The sequence below is a fragment of the Botrytis cinerea genome, chromosome 8 (genome assembly GCF_000143535.2).
Source record: "Botrytis cinerea B05.10 chromosome 8, complete sequence".
In the NCBI taxonomy this organism is placed as follows: domain Eukaryota; kingdom Fungi; phylum Ascomycota; class Leotiomycetes; order Helotiales; family Sclerotiniaceae; genus Botrytis; species Botrytis cinerea.
Genome location: NC_037317.1, coordinates 2,572,735 through 2,591,061, shown reverse-complemented (window position 1 = coordinate 2,591,061; position 18,327 = coordinate 2,572,735). Strand labels below are relative to the sequence as shown.

General features: G+C 42.0%; 6 protein-coding genes across 9 annotated transcripts; 5 read left to right on the top strand and 1 right to left on the bottom strand.

Moving 5' to 3' along the window:
- Nucleotides 1-29: 29 nt before the first annotated feature.
- Nucleotides 30-2,274, top strand: Bcgpi16. Its single transcript, XM_024694823.1, has 3 exons — nt 30-485; nt 533-936; nt 985-2,274. The coding sequence occupies exons 1-3, from the start codon at nt 103-105 to the stop codon at nt 1,971-1,973; spliced, it is 1,776 nt and encodes a 591-aa protein (XP_024550616.1). The 5' UTR covers nt 30-102; the 3' UTR covers nt 1,974-2,274.
- Nucleotides 2,275-2,374: 100 nt separating this feature from the next.
- On the top strand, nt 2,375-6,107 carry BCIN_08g07050 (hypothetical protein). 2 transcript variants are annotated; one of them, XM_024694822.1, is made up of 5 exons: nt 2,375-2,411; nt 2,495-2,663; nt 4,222-4,280; nt 4,349-4,447; nt 4,515-6,107. In XM_024694822.1, the coding sequence occupies exon 5, from the start codon at nt 4,639-4,641 to the stop codon at nt 5,551-5,553; it is 915 nt and encodes a 304-aa protein (XP_024550615.1). In that variant the 5' UTR covers nt 2,375-2,411; nt 2,495-2,663; nt 4,222-4,280; nt 4,349-4,447; nt 4,515-4,638; the 3' UTR covers nt 5,554-6,107. The 2 variants fall into 2 exon arrangements, with proteins under 2 accessions (XP_024550615.1, XP_024550614.1); XM_024694821.1 differs by having other exon boundaries at nt 2,495-4,280.
- A 2,860-nt stretch (nt 6,108-8,967) lies between these two features.
- BCIN_08g07040 (hypothetical protein) lies at nt 8,968-13,226 on the top strand. Of its 3 annotated transcripts, none has more exons than XM_024694820.1 (9): nt 8,968-9,078; nt 9,257-9,379; nt 9,446-9,652; nt 9,707-9,854; nt 9,912-10,240; nt 10,294-11,274; nt 11,335-11,879; nt 11,926-12,982; nt 13,037-13,226. In XM_024694820.1, the coding sequence occupies exons 2-8, from the start codon at nt 9,265-9,267 to the stop codon at nt 12,799-12,801; spliced, it is 3,201 nt and encodes a 1,066-aa protein (XP_024550613.1). In that variant the 5' UTR covers nt 8,968-9,078; nt 9,257-9,264; the 3' UTR covers nt 12,802-12,982; nt 13,037-13,226. The 3 variants fall into 3 exon arrangements, with proteins under 3 accessions (XP_024550613.1, XP_024550612.1, XP_024550611.1); XM_024694818.1 differs by having other exon boundaries at nt 9,209-9,379; XM_024694819.1 differs by having other exon boundaries at nt 9,168-9,379.
- A 78-nt stretch (nt 13,227-13,304) lies between these two features.
- BCIN_08g07030 (hypothetical protein) lies at nt 13,305-14,699 on the top strand. Its single transcript, XM_024694817.1, has one exon. The coding sequence runs from the start codon at nt 13,375-13,377 to the stop codon at nt 14,173-14,175; it is 801 nt and encodes a 266-aa protein (XP_024550610.1). The 5' UTR covers nt 13,305-13,374; the 3' UTR covers nt 14,176-14,699.
- A 93-nt stretch (nt 14,700-14,792) lies between these two features.
- BCIN_08g07020 (hypothetical protein) lies at nt 14,793-17,105 on the top strand. Its single transcript, XM_001549598.2, has one exon. It carries the CDS (start codon nt 15,055-15,057, stop codon nt 17,083-17,085), a length of 2,031 nt encoding a protein of 676 aa, XP_001549648.1. The 5' UTR covers nt 14,793-15,054; the 3' UTR covers nt 17,086-17,105.
- Nucleotides 17,106-17,119: 14 nt separating this feature from the next.
- Bcpre9 lies at nt 17,120-18,288 on the bottom strand. Its single transcript, XM_024694816.1, has 4 exons — nt 18,077-18,288; nt 17,840-18,024; nt 17,367-17,785; nt 17,120-17,318 (listed from the first exon to the last, which is right to left on the bottom strand). The coding sequence occupies exons 1-4, from the start codon at nt 18,098-18,100 to the stop codon at nt 17,176-17,178; spliced, it is 771 nt and encodes a 256-aa protein (XP_024550609.1). The 5' UTR covers nt 18,101-18,288; the 3' UTR covers nt 17,120-17,175.
- Between the last annotated feature and the right edge of the window lie 39 nt (nt 18,289-18,327).

Below are 18,327 nucleotides of genomic sequence, written 5' to 3'. Positions count from 1 at the left end.
CGCCGTGATAAGGCTGCACTACTTCCTCAGATTCAAGAGTTCCATGGGTAATTCTACCTATGTAATGATCCTTCACAACCCAATGAAGAGCTTCTTGACAATATGGCTTTGAATGCCATGAATCCGATGAATAAATTTTACCATATTTTCTTCCTTTTATTTAGTTTGTTATCTACAGGAGTAGTCGCATCCTCAGATTATCACGAGCAACTTCTTTTACGACCCCTTCATCCTTCATCGTTACTCGCTTCATTCAACTTTCAAAGTAACACAAGCCTCGAATCATTCGAACAACAGAATTTTCGCTATTTTCCAAGATCATTGGGGCAAATTCTTCAGTATGCCAATACCCGAGAATTACATTTGAGGTTCAGCCTTGGTAGATGGGATGCCGAAAATTGGGGTGCAAGGCCATGGGGAGGTACGAGGGAAGGTGGAACAGGTGTAGAGCTTTGGGCTTGGGTAGAAGCTGCCACTGATGAGGAGTATGATGCATGTCTTTGAGGAAGAGATTCAACTGACATTTTCTTAGGGCTGATGGTCGCTGGCTAACCTTGACCAACGCATTGTCTGGCCTTTTCTGTGCTTCCCTTAACTTCATCGATTCCACAAGAACAACGAGACCTGTCTTATCATTTCAACCAGTCAATGATCACTCAGACTCCACATTAGCGAACCTACACTTACTGCATGGAACTCTACCACGAGAAGTCGTCTGCACAGAAAATCTGACGCCTTTCTTGAAACTCCTGCCCTGTAAAGGCAAGGCCGGTATTTCGAGCTTACTTGATGGACATAAGCTATTTGATGCTTCATGGCAGAGCATGTCAATTGATGTGCAACCTATATGCGCAAGTGATTCGAGTGACTGCCAGCTTCAGATCACACAAACTATTGACATGGTATTAGATATCCAAAGATCCAGGCGTCCAAGAGGTTCGTACATCACCACTTATCATGATCAACGTGCTAAATTAAACCCAGACAATCCAATTCCACGGCCCGTACCATTTGAAGATTTGAAATGCGATACATCTAAATCATACCATGCCGAGGATACTTGCTTCCCTCTAGATAACGCCGCGGAAGAAGAGGATTGGAGTCTATCACAAATTTTTGGTCATTCGATGAAGGGATCTTGTCCACTAGCTGATGATGTTGAAGATTCCGTTTGCATAAATGTTCCTCATGCCCGCAATGTCTTTACTTCTGGAGGAGCAGTTGAGCACAAAGATCCCTCTGGATACAGCCGATGTTTTCGAATACCACAAGACAGCGATTTCGAGATGGTATTACCTCGACAAGACATTCACGAAAAAGCCCCATTGGAGCAACCCCTACTTTATGCCGAACGCTCATTTATTGGATATGGGCAGGAACGAGGTGGTGTACAAGCCATACTCACAAATCCTTCGCCAACGAATGCAGTTGATTTTGTATACATGGAGTCGCTCCCTTGGTTCATGAAGGTATATCTTCATACCTTAAAGGCCGATACTAACGGCTTGTATGAAGATGTCATACAAGAGATGTTCTATCGTCCAGCCTTGGATCGCAAGAGAGGGACTCAATTGGAAGTGCGGATGCGCATTCCAGCAGATTCTACAGTCATTTTGACCTATGACTTTGAAAAGGCCATCCTTCGATATACAGAGTATCCTCCTGACGCGAACCGTGGATTTGATATTGCTCCGGCCGTTATCACCATTGGAAATGTTAGCATTCGAACCACGAGTCTCTTGCTTCCACTTCCAACACCGGATTTCAGCATGCCTTACAATGTTATTATTCTTACCAGTACTGTAATGGCCTTGGCATTTGGAAGCGTTTTCAATCTTCTAGTCAGGAGATTTGTTGCAGCGGATGAAGCTGAAAATTGGGACATCAAGGCTGTTAGGATGCGGGTTTTAATGGCTGTGCAAAAGACCCTGGCTCGGATAACGGGAAAAGCGAAGTTTGGCAAGGGAGAATAGGACATGATACCCACCACATAATATGAATCTCTTTTTTCTTAAAAAAATAAAAAAAAAAGCCCCTTCGAGAGAAATGCTGCAAAGGAAAACCATCTTGACTCTGAAGAATTTACAACTGTATTTATAACGGGCCATTACTCGTATCCCGAAGATTATCAGCTATGTCTAGACTTTCTTTCGTCAAAACCAACACTTATCAACATGCAGGCCTTTTCATTACCATCTTTGCTTGACTCTCGAGGTTCTCGCCACTTATTACTCTTACTTTGACCACACCATATGGACTCGAAATCGATTTACATCTCCTAGCCACTGCTCTAGTCACGGGCGTGGTGTCCTCTCATGCCTCAACATCAAGTTCAGAAACAGCACGTGCCACGTGGGTGACTATGCCTCTTTGTGGCACGTGCCTCACGCAAATCCAGGAACGCAAGCAGGGTATATTAATCTCCGTCCACCAGTGGATCGAACTTTCCCAACCACGATTTTGTACGTACGTTATGCTAACAACTCAAATCTAGGTACATCATAGACGACCTCGACTGATAGCTTCCTTTTTACCTTGTGATCAACTCTTCACTCAAATTCCCCCAGTTTCCCCAGATGAGCGTAACACTCCAGCGCAAATGCGCAATCCTAATCTTTTAACTTGACAACAATGATTTTTATATTCCACCAAGTACACACTAGGTACGTTATACACATTTTACCTATTCAATTTTGAATCACGACCGTTCACTGTCAACGAAGTCGCTGGCCTTTCATTTCAACTAGATGTGTTTATTCACGATCTAGGCTCGTATTTTTCCCAACTTGTTCCACCTTGCAAATTTATGAAAACAAATGCTGTATTTTATCAATCTCTCAATGATTTTTGTCCGTTATTCTTGCTGTGTGCGTCAAGGATAGAGCTACAAAACCTGGTGCTTGCTACCCAAAATTGGTGGGCAAGACTCAAGCACAGTAAGATCAACTGTTCGGTTCAAAACTGGGCAGCATTCAATATGAATGGATTCAGTTGTCCAAGAAGAAAGCGTACCCGATCTACCAAGCGAATGGGTCTCATCAAAAGATGTCGATGCCATATAAAATTCACCTTCCTTGCATCGCATCTAAAGATATCGGGAGTCTTACTCAAGTTCCCTATCAATATTTTAATGTAGAGCACATTAAGCCCTTTCGCCAATGTTACCCTTTAGATAAAAACTATAATCATATTCAAGGTCATGTGTAGCTGCCATCGGCAATCTTGATGCCAAGAATTTTGGTCACCAATCCATTAGTATGTTCCCCTTGCATTCTATCCGCGTGCCGGGTAAATAAACATGTTTCCTTATCGCAATAACCGTTTAGTTTCATGTTCGCTATGTTCAGGAGACCTTATTGTAACGTTACTACAGTATCGGTACATCATTCACAGATGGCACAAAGTTGATGGATAAATGAGCACAGATTTGTTCAAACAATACAATTGAAGATCATTCCCTGCCTAGCTCGCCACATTTGGTAAGCTAAGCTATCATGAAATTCTCATCTGGAGATCAACTGAACATTTTTAGAATTCGGGGCACGCAGCTACTACAACATTCCTTTTTGAAATTCTTTATCTGCTATGCTTCCCATTATCCATGTCGGAACTTGCTGGATGTATGAAATAAGGCCGATGTCGTTCCTGGTGGCAGGCGCTTAGTAAATTTTATAGCCAACGAGTGACAGCAACAAGAAGTGCGGTTACATATGACCTCCACATCTGTTCTAAAGGCTTTAGTCATTAATTGCATCTTAAGTTGCTGCTCAATCTGGAAAGCGTTTGTTCTTATCATGGCTTCGTGCAAGCTGCGATGTGTAAATTGTACCAATTGGGAAGTCGTTTGTGTCATCTAGATGTGAGTGATGATAAATTTTCTCATGCTTCATTATTATCCAGTCATCCGTTGATATCAAGTGGTAACGTTATATACATTTTTGTGAATGCTATCTGTATAACTATTAAAGGAGGGATTTTCTCAAGGAGGAGCAAAGCATCTATCTCTTCATCTTCTTCACTATTCTCTACTATCATCTTTACTACTCGGTAGTTAATTTAACGGGTACCAATCACACTTTTTCACTATTATATTGAGCCTCTTGTCTCTACTCCCTCATCTAACCGAACATGATTCTTACATTTATGCAATACTTTTTATTGATTTTAACAAATCTAAATTCCCTTGTATTTTCCGCAGCAATTCCAGCTAAAAATGACAAGTCAGTCAGCGCAGTAGGATATACTGGGGGATATCACAATGCAGCTTACTTTGTCAATTGGTATGTCTTTTCAAATGGGATTCCTTCCAGGATAATGTCAAACATGACCTCTGATTTGTTTACTACAGGGCAATCTATGGACGAAACTATCAACCTCAACAATTGCCGGCTACTAAATTGACTCACGTCCTCTACGCATTTGCTAACCTGCAAACTGATGGTACAGTGTATGTCAAACTTTCTCAAACTTTCTCTATGATTGATGCTGTAGAATTTGCTCTAATACAGACTCAGCTACCTCTCCGACACATATTCTGACCTCCAAAAACATTATCCAACGGACTCTTGGAACGATGTCGGAAACAATGTTTATGGGTGCATCAAGCAACTTTATTTGCTTAAGAAAAATAACCGTCAAATGAAAACTCTCTTGAGTATTGGTGGCTGGACATACTCTACAAATTTTGCTGCCGCCGCTAGTACGAATGCAACTCGAACAAAATTTGCCGCAACCGCTGTGCAATTTGTTCAAGATCTTGGATTTGATGGTATCGATATTGACTGGGAGTACCCCGCCAATGATGTCGAAGCAGGCAACTTCGTTCTTCTTTTGCAAGCTGTTCGCTCGGCTCTCGATGCATATGCTGCGCAGCATGCTCCTGGTTACCATTTCCTCATTACTGTTGCAAGTCCTGCTGGTCCAGAAAAATATAATGTTCTTCACTTGGCGGATATGGATAAATACCTTGATTCCTGGCACTTAATGGCGTACGACTACGCTGGATCCTGGGATAATGTCACAGGCCACATGGCGAATTTAAATCCTAGTGTGAACAATAACTCAAGCACACCTTACTCGACTCAAAGAGCAATTACAGATTACATCGCGAAGGGTGTTAGCGTATCCAAGATAATCATGGGATTGCCACTTTATGGAAGAGCATTCGAGAGCACCATTGGGATGGGATTAACATTTAATGGTATTGGTACCGGGTCATGGGAGTCTGGGGTTTGGGATTACAAGGATCTACCCCGAGCTGGTGCGACTGAATACTACGCCTCTGATGTTGTAGGAACCTACAGTTACGATAATTCTACAAAAGAGCTTGTCAGTTATGACAACGTCAAGGCAATCCAAACAAAGACGGAATACATCATGAGTAGTGGACTTGGGGGTGCAATGTTCTGGGAGTCTAGTGGGGACAGGAATGATAGTAAGAGTCTCATTTCAACAACGGCAGGGATTTTTCCTTCATTGGACCAGACTCAGAATCTACTGACCTACAATGCGAGTGCATATGCGAACTTGGCAGCTGGCATGCCCGGTGTATAATTTTGCGATGAATGGGATTGATGTATTGGCTCCGGCTAGAGGCAAGGTGGAAACGATACCTAGGAATGTTGATATCATCTGGAGTATATATGGCGTTGCTTTAATATTATCGTACATGAGAGCTTTGATTCTTGACATCATCTAGAGTACAGTTGGGGTTGGTTTGTTGTTGTTCTTAGGGTTGATAGTTTTTCACGTTACGAGTAGACAGACTAGGGTCTAGGTTATCCACAATTTTAACTGTTCTCTCAATTTTCAATGACGTGATTTGTTTTTCGAAACCTGAGCCGGACTAAGCCACGAACAACTATACCCTGCTATATCCCCCAACCTACCCATCGTGAGCATTGGCTTTAAGCAACTGCCGTATCACGATTCCTTGTGCAACGCATTGCGTGAAGCTATGTGATTTCACTGTTCAACTGTATTACATCTGAATTTTATTGATCGCTTAATGCCATCTCGCGTATAACCCCCCTTTTTAGCTGTTAAATCCAGCTTCCATCTATGATATCACTTTTGCTCATGAATTTATGTTTAATGTCATCTATTCATCTTCAAATTCACATTTGCGTATTCAGAATCTGGTCTCTTGGATGATTTTACCAATAATCTCCGAATTCGAAAAGATGTTAATGTCATAGATTCTTCAATCTGATCACAACTGTTGTAGATTCTATCGAATACATCTCCATATTACTCGCCATATAGTGTCCAGCTTTCAGTGCGAGTCAAGTCTTCTATTATTAGCATGTTTGCTATTCAATATATGGGCGGATTTGGATCAAGTTACATCGTGAAATTGTGCTAGACTTGGTGTCGATGATGGAACATATCCTGATATTCTAGGAGTCGAATTAATACGGATTTCTAGAGTAAGATATCTAGCTATGACACACCAGAGGCATATAAGACAAGAAGCTTTTCAAGGATGATTGGGACCGTTTTAGAGGTCACAGATCCGATTACTATTGGCATTTAAGATGCATGCACTAGGAAGAAATGTTTAACAAACTTAGTGACAGATATACATGGTGGTTGCGCTTTGGAGGTCACTGATCTCTTTTTTGCTGGTATTACAACGAAACGAAAATCCGAAATACAATTATGATTCATTTTTATGCTAATAGTCAGTTGTGCCATTATTAAGGCACACTTTGGGCAACCCCCTAATTGAAATTTCTCCCACCCTTCCAAATTAAACAACAGATAATATGTCTATTTGTTGCTGTGAACATACTATTATACAAACAGCCATTGAAATGGCCCCAGAAAATTTCAGAAGGCTCAATTCAGATCATTTTAAACATGTTATTTCAATGGGACCAAAAGATCTTTGAATAGAGCGAATGTTACAATGAACGTCTCTTGAAATCTACAAGGCCATGCTTGAATAGGGGCGTGAGAATTCTTTTTTTGGAAGAGATGATGTATTTTACGTGATAGAACAGAACGCGGTGACATGGTGTGACTAGTGAGAATGGACAAATTGTCCTTAGAAAGTGCATCGAGTGTACATTTCACCGTTCATTATTCATAGTTGTAGCTAATCACTTGCAGACAATACTCTGCATTTCAATTTGGCTGATGGTTTATTTGATTGGCATTGGTCAGAGAAGTTTATAAAGTGGAATATGAGTTAAGCTGAGCGAAGCTGAAGAATAATCATTCAAATTCATAAATTGCGCCACGTACGCTGAGGCTGGTGGGCAAGGCGGAGGCACTGAACACTGGATTCCTGATGTTTCAAGGAATTGTAAATATTTAGAATATTAAAGACAATATAGTCATGTATTAGGCAAGCGTTGACTAACAATAATAATTAACCACGGAAGATATTCAAGTGGAAGTGAAAATGAATAATTAAGTCCTTAGCTTTTAACCGACCCTAACTGCTTGGACTTGAATAACTCTTTCATAGGGGAGATTCTGCGCCAACAGTAATGTCAAGAAAGGTAGGGTATGAGAAAACTGACAGCAATGGCTAACAGCAATACTGTTGCATTTTTCATGTGCTTTAAATTCTGCTTATACGTCATCGGCGACGTGTGAAAATAAGATTTCTGCTAAAACCTAAATCATTCGGCTTCATTGGTTGTCGCGTGACTACACATTAAACGAAGCCAGTGCGTAGTCTTACTCTTGACATTTCACAGATCATTAAAATTCCAATACGAATGCCTTGGTATGTTCTAAGTGATTACACTTAAGAACTTCATGAGAATAGATCAGTAATATGAAACATACTATCATGTTTAGCAAAACTGGCAAAGCAAACGAGCCTTATGAGTGAGTATGTGTTACCAAATGTGGCTACCTAGGTAGGCCTGGGCCGGAGAAGAATGCAATTTCGAAGAATATATGATACTCTAGATTGATATGATACGTCGGTATTTTAAAGAAGAGATACTGACTACCCATGTATTAGATATTTAATTTTTATTTCACAGAATCTGTACGGAGCATGTCTCACTTAGATAATGTTAGATGGATTAATTAGACGCATGGGAAGTATAAAGTAGAAAGTATAAAGTATAGAGTTTAGGTAAGGGATAGACCCTATGTGCCTATTCACGCTGCGTGGCTCGCAAGTGGCTTGCCATCCATGGTGAAAATCTCGGGCCATTGTAATTTCACCAATCAATGGGCTCATAGAGGCGGTCTAACGCTCGACCGACGGGAAGCTTTCCGCACGCTAAGCATTTGAATCTCAGATCTACACGGGAAGGTGTTAATGCTGATCTTATCAGACGTCGGAATCGGTCCATCGCCAACGACCGATCAACCTCGGCACAAAGATAAAATGCTCCATAGATAGATACCTGTGTCGGAAGCACCGAAATATCTTTTTGCCTACTGAAACCTATGAACTTATCTGGATTTGTCGTCAAAACCGCCATGCTCCACAATTTCCAGAAGAAAACCCACCAGAGTTTGGGAATTCCACAGGGTATGAAGATATGGGAGTACCGACGCTTAATATGAGAGACGCCGAGCCGCGGTACAGAAATCTAGATAGTGAAGTAAAAGTATCATTTTGATTGAAGGAACAGCTCATGATGATTCCTTTTCTCTCCTGCCAAGATGGAGTATTGTCCTATTTTGTATGTTGCATCCATTTCTTTTACACCGGGAACTTTTCGTTCCATCGCCTTGGGATAATTATGTTGAAAGGAGAATATTTTTCTATGCCTGCTCAAATCACTCAGTCTAAAAGTCAGCTACTACGTGGGTGGGTATGCATTAACGCCTCGAGAACGCTGCATCATGTCCATCATTATGCATTGGGCTTGGTCATGCCCCTCACATCTACACCAGTATCCAATACTTAACCTTGACACTAAATGCTGGTTGTGATGCACCACGGACCCAAAGACTACGAGCCACATCATATCGAACGACCACCGACTCTCCGATTCAACGAAAATATGCACAATAGTTGTACAAGGCCCAATTGCAATATCTGCTATCACACCAGTGATACTCTATCAAGATGTATAGATCCGCTATTCGGCCCAATGTGAGGTGCGTTGTGGTTTTTGCCTTCTAGTCCTCCCTGTTAGTTTAGTTTCCGTGTGCCGTGATTATCCAAAGTATATATATTGACTAGGCAGTGCCTACTTCAAACATCATTTTTCTAACTTCTCATTTGAAGTTTCGTTCAATATAAATCTGCAACTCATTTACAGTATCTGAATCGCAGGATTTAACATGGCCGAGTTGGAAGAGATACCTGGACCTCCCGGTCTTCCTTTCTTAGGGAACGTTTCAGAAGTAGACCCCGTCAATTCGATTGCTAGTCTTGAGCGTCTGGCAGAAATATATGGTAGAAATCAGGAGGTCCCCCATAGCTTTGACTGTTGTTGCTGACCATGTATTTTCTTATCACCAGGCCCCATCTTCAAACTTAACCTCGGAGGTGTCGAAAAATTATTCATATCTACACAAGCTCTCCTCAATGAGATCTGCGACGAGAAGAGGTTTACAAAGGTAGTGGCTGGAAGTTTAGAACAAGTTCGCAATGGTGTTGGTGATGGTCTCTTCACTGCAAGGCATGGAGAAGAAAATTGGGAGATGGCTCATCGAATTTTGATGCCAGGTGTGTACCAGCAATCTCAACAAATTGTTACGAGCAATCATTAACTTTACAAAGCATTCGGTCCCCTATCTATTCGATCAATGTTTGACGAAATGCATGACATTGCTTCACAATTAGTGATGAAATGGGCCAGATTTGGGTCAAGGGAGAAGATTGATGTTACCGATGGCTTTACTAGATTGACGCTTGACTCAATTGCCTTGTTAGTATTCACTTGCTTTGACGATTACATGAATAGTTAAATTGACTGATAACTCAGATGTGCAATGGGGACCCGTTTCAATAGTTTCTACCACGAAGAAATGCATCCTTTCGTCGATGCCATGACTGGGTTTCTTCTCGAGTCCGGCGCTAGAGCTCAACGGCCTGCGATAGCCAGTTACTTCATGCGTTCGGCACAAGCGAAATACGATGCTGATATCAACTTGCTTCAAAGTACTGCCAAAGAACTTTTGGCCGAAAGAAGAGCAAATCCAAACGATAAAAAAGATCTACTGAATGCTATGATTAACGGCAGAGATCCAAAAACTGGCAAAGGTCTCCCCGATTCGAACATTTTGAACAACATGATCACCTTTCTCATTGCCGGTATTTTGTGTTTCCAACTATTCAATCAGTTCTTATTCTAATAATTTTCTTAGGTCATGAAACCACGAGTGGCATGCTCTCATTCCTTTTTTATTATTTGTTGAAAAATCCTTCAGCATACCAGGCAGTTCAGCGTGAAGTCGATGAAGTAGTCGGCAAGGGCCCCATCACGATTGATCACATGTCAAAACTCCCATATATTGAGGCTTGTCTTCGAGAGACATTGAGATTGACTCCCACAGCACCCGCTTTTACGGTCTTTCCTTTACCTGATTCAACTGAGTCGCCAATCATCATCGGCGGTAAATACGAAGTTAAGCCAGGGCAACCTATTCTTGCTCTCATTCCTGCTGTTCACCGGGACCCTACTGTCTACGGTGATGATGTTGCCTCATTCAAACCTGAGCGAATGCTTGACGAGCAATTCAAAAATTTACCACCTAACGCCTGGAAACCTTTTGGTAATGGTATGAGAGGGTGCATCGGAAGACCTTTCGCCTGGCAAGAGTCAATTCTCATTGTCGCTATGCTCTTGCAAAACCTCAATTTCAGGATGGATGATCCAAGTTACAACCTTGTTATCAAACAGACTTTGACTATCAAGCCAAACGGATTTTTCATGCATGCCAGTTTGCGAGATGGCATTGACCCTATTCACCTCGAGAAAATGCTGCATGTTGATGTTTCCAAGGAACGTCTGTCAGAAAGCGATCAAAAACTTACCAAGGTCTTGAGCAATCCTGGAAAACCAAAACAACCAATGTCTATCTTCTATGGTTCAAACTCTGGAACATGTGAAGCTCTTGCTCGGAGTCTTGCAAGAGAAGCTAGTGGACGTGGTTACGAGGCCCAGGTAGATCCTCTTGATGCTGCTGTAGACAAGATCCCCAAGGATCAGCCAGTGATTTTGATATCTTCTAGTTATGAAGGACAACCTCCCGATAATGCCAGTCATTTTGTTGAGTGGTTGGAGAACTTACAAGGCAGTGATCGTCTCAAGGGAGTCAAATATGCCGTATACGGATGCGGAAATCGTAAGTTCTCCCATTGCGTAGGATTATAGTAAGAAGAATGATAATTAACAAGTATTGCAGATGATTGGGTATCGACCTTCCACCGAATTCCTAAATTACTCGACAACCAATTTGAGAAACATGGTGCCACTAGAATCGGAGATACTGGACTAGGCGATGTTGCTGATGGAGACATTTTTGAGGCGTTTGATGAGTGGCAAGACAATCATCTATGGACCAAATTAACCAGCAGCGCGGACCACGGAGAAATAGGGTTGGAAATTGAAATCGATTCTACCTCCCGCTCTTCGAGACTTCGACAAGACGTCCGTGAGTCAATTGTTCTCAGCAACAAGGTTTTAACAGCACCCGGAGAACCAGAGAAACGTCACATATCTCTCAAAATTCCAACTGGAATGTCATATCGTGCTGGCGACTACATGGCGGTTCTTCCAATAAATAATTCCAAGAATATTCGACGAGTTTTGAAACAATACGGACTTCCTTGGGATGCTATGTTAAATATCAAAGCTAGTCCTAATACTACTTTACCAACTGGGCACCCAATATCCGTGTGGGACGTTCTTGGGGCTTACGTCGAACTTAGTCAAGTTGCAACTCGAAAGGTATTATTTTTCACTCCTCGGCCATACCAAATGCTAACATTTGTAGAACGTGGCAAAAATAGCCTCGAGTACACCCGAGCCAGAAGTAAGAGAAAAAATCGAATATCTAGCCAAGGAAGGCTTTGACACGGAGATCTTACTCAAAAGACGATCGCCACTCGATATACTTGAAGAATACCCATCCGCTGCATTATCTCTTGGAGATTTCTTAGCTATGCTTCCACCCATGAGAATTCGCCAATACTCAATATCCTCATCACCACTTGAGGACCCTAGTGTTGCAACCTTGACTTGGTCTGTTCTTGACACCGTCTCGAAAGCCGGCGAATCAAAACGTCATTTGGGAGTGGCATCGAATTATCTTTCTTCTGTTGAGGAGGGAGATCGTGTACATGTTTCTGTCAAGCCAAGTCGTGGAGCTTTCCATCCTCCTACTGACTTGGAAAATACTCCAGTGATCTATATTTGCGCGGGAACTGGGTTAGCTCCTTTCCGTGGTTTCGTACAAGAACGAGCCTTGCAAATAGCTGCCGGACGAAAATTAGCCCCTGCATACTTATTCATTGGCTGTGGGTATCCTGACAAAGATGCTCTGTTCTCCGATGAATTGAAGAAATGGGAGGCGGATGGAGCAGTGAAACTCTACTACGCGTTCTCAAAGGCTCCAGAATTAAGCAAAGGGTGTCGTCATGTTCAGGATAGACTCTGGGAAGAGAGAGAAGAACTAAAGAAGGTGTTCGATAGTGGCGCAAAGTTGTATGTCTGCGGTTCGAGTATGGTTGGAGAAGGTGTCTCGGTCATGACTAAGAAGATTTACGCGGAGGCTGCGGATCTACTTGGAAAGACTAAGACGGATGAGGAGGTCGAGATTTGGTTTCAGGGCATCAAGAATGATAGGTACGCAAGTGATGTTTTCACTTAGTGAGATAGGTTCAAAGTTTATTCTCAAGAAGTCAGAATTTGTTAAAGTTATTGGCGTTGGCGTATTGAGGCCGGTTATCGAATTTAATCAATTGTTTTCTATCAAACCAATCAAATGAAAAGGGCAAGTAGGCTATATGTATACCAGCTATCATACCACCCACATCTTATCATCACAAAGGGTAAAATAATCCACGAGCTTGAGTATCAAGGAGATGATTCTAACGTGTATATAGCGAAGGAGTTGAAATTTGACGTAACATCTATATTTTTAATTGTGACTGTACTCTGTGTAGGTTATTATTTAGATGGAGTTAAGGTTTAGAATGCTATCATCGGTTCATCAGTTGCATTATCACTACTTGAGTTGTAGCTGGGTAAGATCGATTCCCGAGAGCTCGGCCCAGAATATTTTTAGGTTCGTCAGCCAGAAGATTGCAATGTTTCTAAAATCACGTGAGTTTGAATTGATCAAATTTATTTCTCATGACTATTTTCAAAATCGACCCGCAGCTTCCCATAGCAACCTTCATTGCATTACATTGTTACTCTTCATTCCACACTTTTCTTCGGAATGGCACGAAAGATACCTCCAGTGTTAGTTTCTTACTCACCACAGGCAATATCAAAACCATCAGTCGGTCTTAAACATAGCGCACAACACATACCAGCTCCTTGGGAACGGATTAAACCTGTAAGTCAGCACCATTTACTTATAGCTGCATATTTCGACGAAACGTGGACACAAAAAGTTCTTGCCGATGAAAAAATCGGTTTCCTTGCAAGGAGATATCTATTCAACCCTCGATTTGAGCCCACACTTCGAGAAAGAATCCCTAGCAAATACGCTTTTCGCATGGATTGGCTTTTGAAGCAACTTTCGGACGAACAAGGCAGTTTCTCAATACATCCTTTTGAGGGCGAACCTGAATATAATGTTCATACAGATACCCAAACTGTTAGAATAAATGTGGAAAGAAATAGGAGCAGCGCATATATCCCGATAACATCACAGCCTTTCGTTGAGCTCAAAAGGTCCCTACTTCGTAAGGTCGAAAAGGAATTTCCTTCGAGTAAGATTGTTGGAAAGAAACCTGAGGGATGGTTGCGTACTTGGTCAAATCTCCCGGAGAGACCTTCAAAGCTTTTCTCCTTTCCTACAAGAGGACGCCCGAATGACGTTCTCAATGATCTGGAAGATATCAGAGTCGAGTTGGAAAGAATTGGCCCAGCTCGAATAAATGGCTTCAAACTGATGCATTTCAAGACCAAACGCTTCACAGGACAGCACGATGAGACTACTATTAAGTATTATCCGTTCAAGGATTGTTTGGAGGGCTACCGAAATCGTCCTTCCTACAATAAAGAGTCGTGAGATATGCACTCAACATGAGCGATTCATCAGATGATAGGCCTTTCCCTGGACTGCCGTTTAATGCTCGGTGATCTACGGGAACTTGATGACTTATAACCGGTCAAAAACTATCGCGACACCTTGAAACCGCTTCAAATGTCGATTTTGGTCCCTTACATTGACCTAATCATAAGTTCATAACACCATATACTCTAGTATTTTCAGCCATGAGTAATCAAGTCAATGATCAAGGTACTACCAATGCCTGGAAAAACTCATGATATAATACGTCGCTATCGTGACGTAAATCATACTCCAATTTTCATCATGTCCGGGATATTGGGTTCAGAAAGGAGTGACAGCGCTGAAAAGACATTCTAAAGGCGATAGGAAGAGCGAGTGGCATATGCCGTTGTATAATATCATGATTCACTTCATTCAACAAACAACATATCCAGAAAACCCTTGATACTCATACAACTGGTTGTGCTGGGACCTAGTCTTGTTTTACTGATACTGGTAAATATGTGCAGAACTCGTCTTCACAAACATTCCTGTTTGAACTTCCTATGTTTATTTTGTAATTAAATATTTTGGTCGTGTTTTTCTTTGTAATCGAGAGTTAGACTGCCGGTTTTGGCAGTAAAAGATTTCCAACAATTCCTTTGTACTTGTCAAGACTGTAATATATGTCAATTGGCTACCGGAATGCCATATCTCTTTGTTGAAAAGCTCACAATTTGAGTTTCGTTGCTTGTTTGGGCTTCGTTGCTTCGATTGCATCTCCGATCATTTGTTGAATATGTCTCGCCCTCTATGCAAAGTATTTTTGTTTTGAGGTAGTATCACAACGATCTTGTACCAATACCCCCGTTTTACAACTTCAGTCTAAACGTCAAGATGCTTCCCCCAGACACGGAAGATGGCCAGAGAATATGGAATGATTACAAGGGTGGCGACCATTGCCAACATCAAGACCATGGCCGTCCCGAGACACTTCCTAATTGTCCATGTTGGTCGAATTGGGTATCCAACCGAGTTGTCCATCTCGAACAAGATCTAGATCGAGTTAGGGGAGAGGTCAACTTCAACCCACCAGCGGAACTGTCACATTTGCAAGAAGAGCTCGAATCATCACGGGCAAGAACAAGATCAAGAATTGCTCAAGAGACGCAATATCGTGATGAAAGGGACAGGCACTTTAACCGACTATTGGATATGCAACGGCAAATACAAACCTGCGCTGCCGATCTCGAAGCTGCTCGGGCTCCAGTGGGATATAAAGTAACGCTCAATAAAAATATAACGCTTGAGGAGTTGTTAATGGTGGTGCGACGAGAATTAATTTTTCGGGAAAAGAGAGAGCGAAGTGGTATTCCTCAAGGAGAAATAGACGCCATAAATTCAGACCTGTATAAGCTGTGGAAACTTGCTGAAGCTGCGGCTAGAGAAATTGGTGTTCATCTCAAGGAGAAAGATCTTTTCACCATTCAAGGATATATTGTCGCATCCGTGCAGATGATCAAAGCATTGCAGATGGAAATTCAGCAGAAAGATGTTAGTAGTGATTATGTCATGTTTTTACAACAGCGAAACAGAGAAGGGGCGAGGGTGATCAACGAGATGGGGGAACAATTGAGAGGTGTATGGCAAGGGGATATGCCTGGCGTTGGTGTTGTACCAGGCAATCTCGCTACTGCAGTAGGAGCTGTCAATGTTGCGCCGCCAATAGACTTTAAGTCGTTTAAAGAACTTATATGGGGTATATATCTTGGTCTCTTCAATTCTGAGAGAAATCTTACGGTAATCATAACGGATCGTCAGATGGAACTACCAATATGGGAACCCGCACCCATTCGTATAGATTCCGAGAACATAACTTATTCTAACAAATGGGAACTTTGTGCACAACTTGTTCGAAATGAGATTCAGAGATTCTTGGAACGAGTCTGGCAACTTTACTTATATATCCGCGAGAAGAATGTGCCAGGAAGTCAAGGATACTGGAATGGGCCATATGATGACGATCACGGACGAGCAATACATGTGCACGAAGCCATGAAAGCTGTTGAAGGACGAGGACTCATGGCACAAACTGAATTAAAACTTGTACGCCAGTATATTGAGCCAGGTACCGATGCGGCATACAAATCTGATTTGGAGGAACGTATTGATAGACGCTATCCAATCTACCGGGACCTACAAGCCTCAATCAACAATCTTACCCAGAGAATCACAGTGTTTCGACAAGTACCACCTTCATGGCCCGAACAGCACGAACGCGATAATACTGCCTTCTTACCCAAAAAGAGTTTTGACTTATTAGCCTTGATGCTTTCACGTATTGAAATGGAGTATTTAAGCATTCGACTGATTCAACTTATCCAAACAACGAATAATTACTGGCATCTGATTCCTCGGGATGATCCAGATTTGGCACGGAATATGTCCAATGAACTAAGTCGAGCGCATGGAATACAAGTGGCTTGTGAAGCTGAATTAACACGACCATCTGAAATTGCACCTCCGCCGGCGTATCCAGGAAAAACATTGCCCCCGCTCCCTGCGTACCAGCCCTATGGAGATCAGATCATCCCTAAATCAATATACGTCAATAATAATCAACGGGAAAGCAAGAATGATAAGAAAGGGAAAGGGGGGGCCAATAAGGAGAAAAAGGATAATGAGACGAAAGTGAGAAGTAATATCAACGCTCTGGAAAAGGCCCTGGACAGCAAGAAGATCAAGTATGGTCAAAAAATGGCCAGAAATGCAAAATCAAATTTCGCGAATGTTCCTAGTGATGCCTCACCAGATGAGAAATTACAATCGGAACTAAATAAATTGCATGAGTATAGAAAAAAGCTGGAGGGGGCATGGACTAGCAATGGAGGAGGGAAGGTCACCAGTGTCAAGGGTTATAAAACGTAATTTTGTAATTCATTGATCTAGAATCGCGGTCTGCTGACGAGATATTCATTGTTGTTACATAGTCCTTGAGTTTAGACCATTAAGAGATATCTAACTGATTATTCGATCACCATCTGGTCCAGTCTCATCCTTAGCTAAATCATGTTCCTTCAATAATGTCGTAATCTCATCCGCACCCCAGAGGTGGTGGTAAATGGTGCCATCCTTGTTCTTTCCTACTGTCGCAAACTCAACTGTATCGATGTCAGCAAAAACTTCCAGCTCCAGTCAAAATCACTTACTCTTCTCACTGCTCAACTTCGTAGAATCCATAGTCTTGCTCAACACTTTGACCGCCATTCCACAAGCCTCCTTCAGATCACAATCCTCCTTGTAGTCCTGCTTCAACAAACTCTGCGCACTAGCGTTATTTGCACCAACACTTGTAGCCTTCCATCCTCCATAGTTACCACTAGGGTTGCTCTGGTATAATTGGAACTCTCTCTGTGGGTCGTAACCTGCATAGATGAATGAAACACCAAAGGGACGAAGACCACCATGTTGAGTATAACCTTGTTTCAAATCGCATAATCGACGTACAAGTTGTTCGCAAGGAATATCTTCGTTGTAGGTAAGGAGGTATCGTTGAGCAGCTTGGCGGGCGTAATTGATGAGGATGTTGGCATCAGCTGTCATACCTGCTACTGCGCAGATCATATTGCTGAAAATGCGTCAGAAGATTCTATGATGAGATTCAAACAATAATCTGACATACTCGTTCAAGATGTAAAGCTTCTCAGCTGAAGTATCCTGCTCCAATAACTTGCTAGTAACCTTTCTTTCTGCTGCCAATACGATTCCGTCCTTTGCTAATATTCCCAATGCTGTTCCTGCATGAGAGATAGCTTCGAGAGCATATTCAACTTGGTAAAGACGTCCTTCTGGGGAGAAGATAGTAGTCTTCGTGAAAGTTAGCCAGGTATCTGGAGGTTGTGAGTTATTTGGAGCTTACTCTTGAATCGTATCTTCTAGACATGATTGCGATTTTATCAAGATGGGTATTTATTTGCTTGAAAGTAGAGGTAGCTAGAAGAAAAAGGCAGAAAATAAATACGCCCAATCTTCAATACGGTTGTAGAATAATTGAAGTTAAAATAACCTCTTTTCGTTGACAGCGATGTTATTATATCTCCAAGCTCAACTTGAACCTCATATTGGAGCTCCAGGCACGACCCGAACCACGCGTAGTAGTGCGGAGCTTAG

Coding starts and splice junctions, on each gene's coding strand:
- BCIN_08g07040 (XM_024694820.1), top strand. CDS start 9,265: ATGGCCGAGTTGGAAGAGATACCTGGACCTCCCGGTCTTCCTTTCTTA. Junction 9,380..9,445: donor GCGTCTGGCAGAAATATATG/GTAGAAATCAGG, acceptor TCTTATCACCAG/GCCCCATCTTCAAACTTAAC. Junction 11,275..11,334: donor CGTATACGGATGCGGAAATC/GTAAGTTCTCCC, acceptor CAAGTATTGCAG/ATGATTGGGTATCGACCTTC.
- Bcpre9 (XM_024694816.1), bottom strand. CDS start 18,100: ATGTCTAGAAGATACGATTCAAGA. Junction 18,025..18,076: donor CTAGAAGATACGATTCAAGA/GTAAGCTCCAAA, acceptor ACTTTCACGAAG/ACTACTATCTTCTCCCCAGA. Junction 17,319..17,366: donor GAAGTTGAGCAGTGAGAAGA/GTAAGTGATTTT, acceptor ACATCGATACAG/TTGAGTTTGCGACAGTAGGA.
- BCIN_08g07020 (XM_001549598.2), top strand. CDS start 15,055: ATGCTTCCCCCAGACACGGAAGATGGCCAGAGAATATGGAATGATTAC.
- BCIN_08g07050 (XM_024694821.1), top strand. CDS start 4,129: ATGATTCTTACATTTATGCAATACTTTTTATTGATTTTAACAAATCTA. Junction 4,281..4,348: donor GCAGCTTACTTTGTCAATTG/GTATGTCTTTTC, acceptor TGTTTACTACAG/GGCAATCTATGGACGAAACT. Junction 4,448..4,514: donor CTGCAAACTGATGGTACAGT/GTATGTCAAACT, acceptor ATACAGACTCAG/CTACCTCTCCGACACATATT.
- BCIN_08g07030 (XM_024694817.1), top strand. CDS start 13,375: ATGGCACGAAAGATACCTCCAGTGTTAGTTTCTTACTCACCACAGGCA.
- Bcgpi16 (XM_024694823.1), top strand. CDS start 103: ATGGCTTTGAATGCCATGAATCCGATGAATAAATTTTACCATATTTTC. Junction 486..532: donor GAAGCTGCCACTGATGAGGA/GTATGATGCATG, acceptor ACATTTTCTTAG/GGCTGATGGTCGCTGGCTAA. Junction 937..984: donor AAGATCCAGGCGTCCAAGAG/GTTCGTACATCA, acceptor AATTAAACCCAG/ACAATCCAATTCCACGGCCC.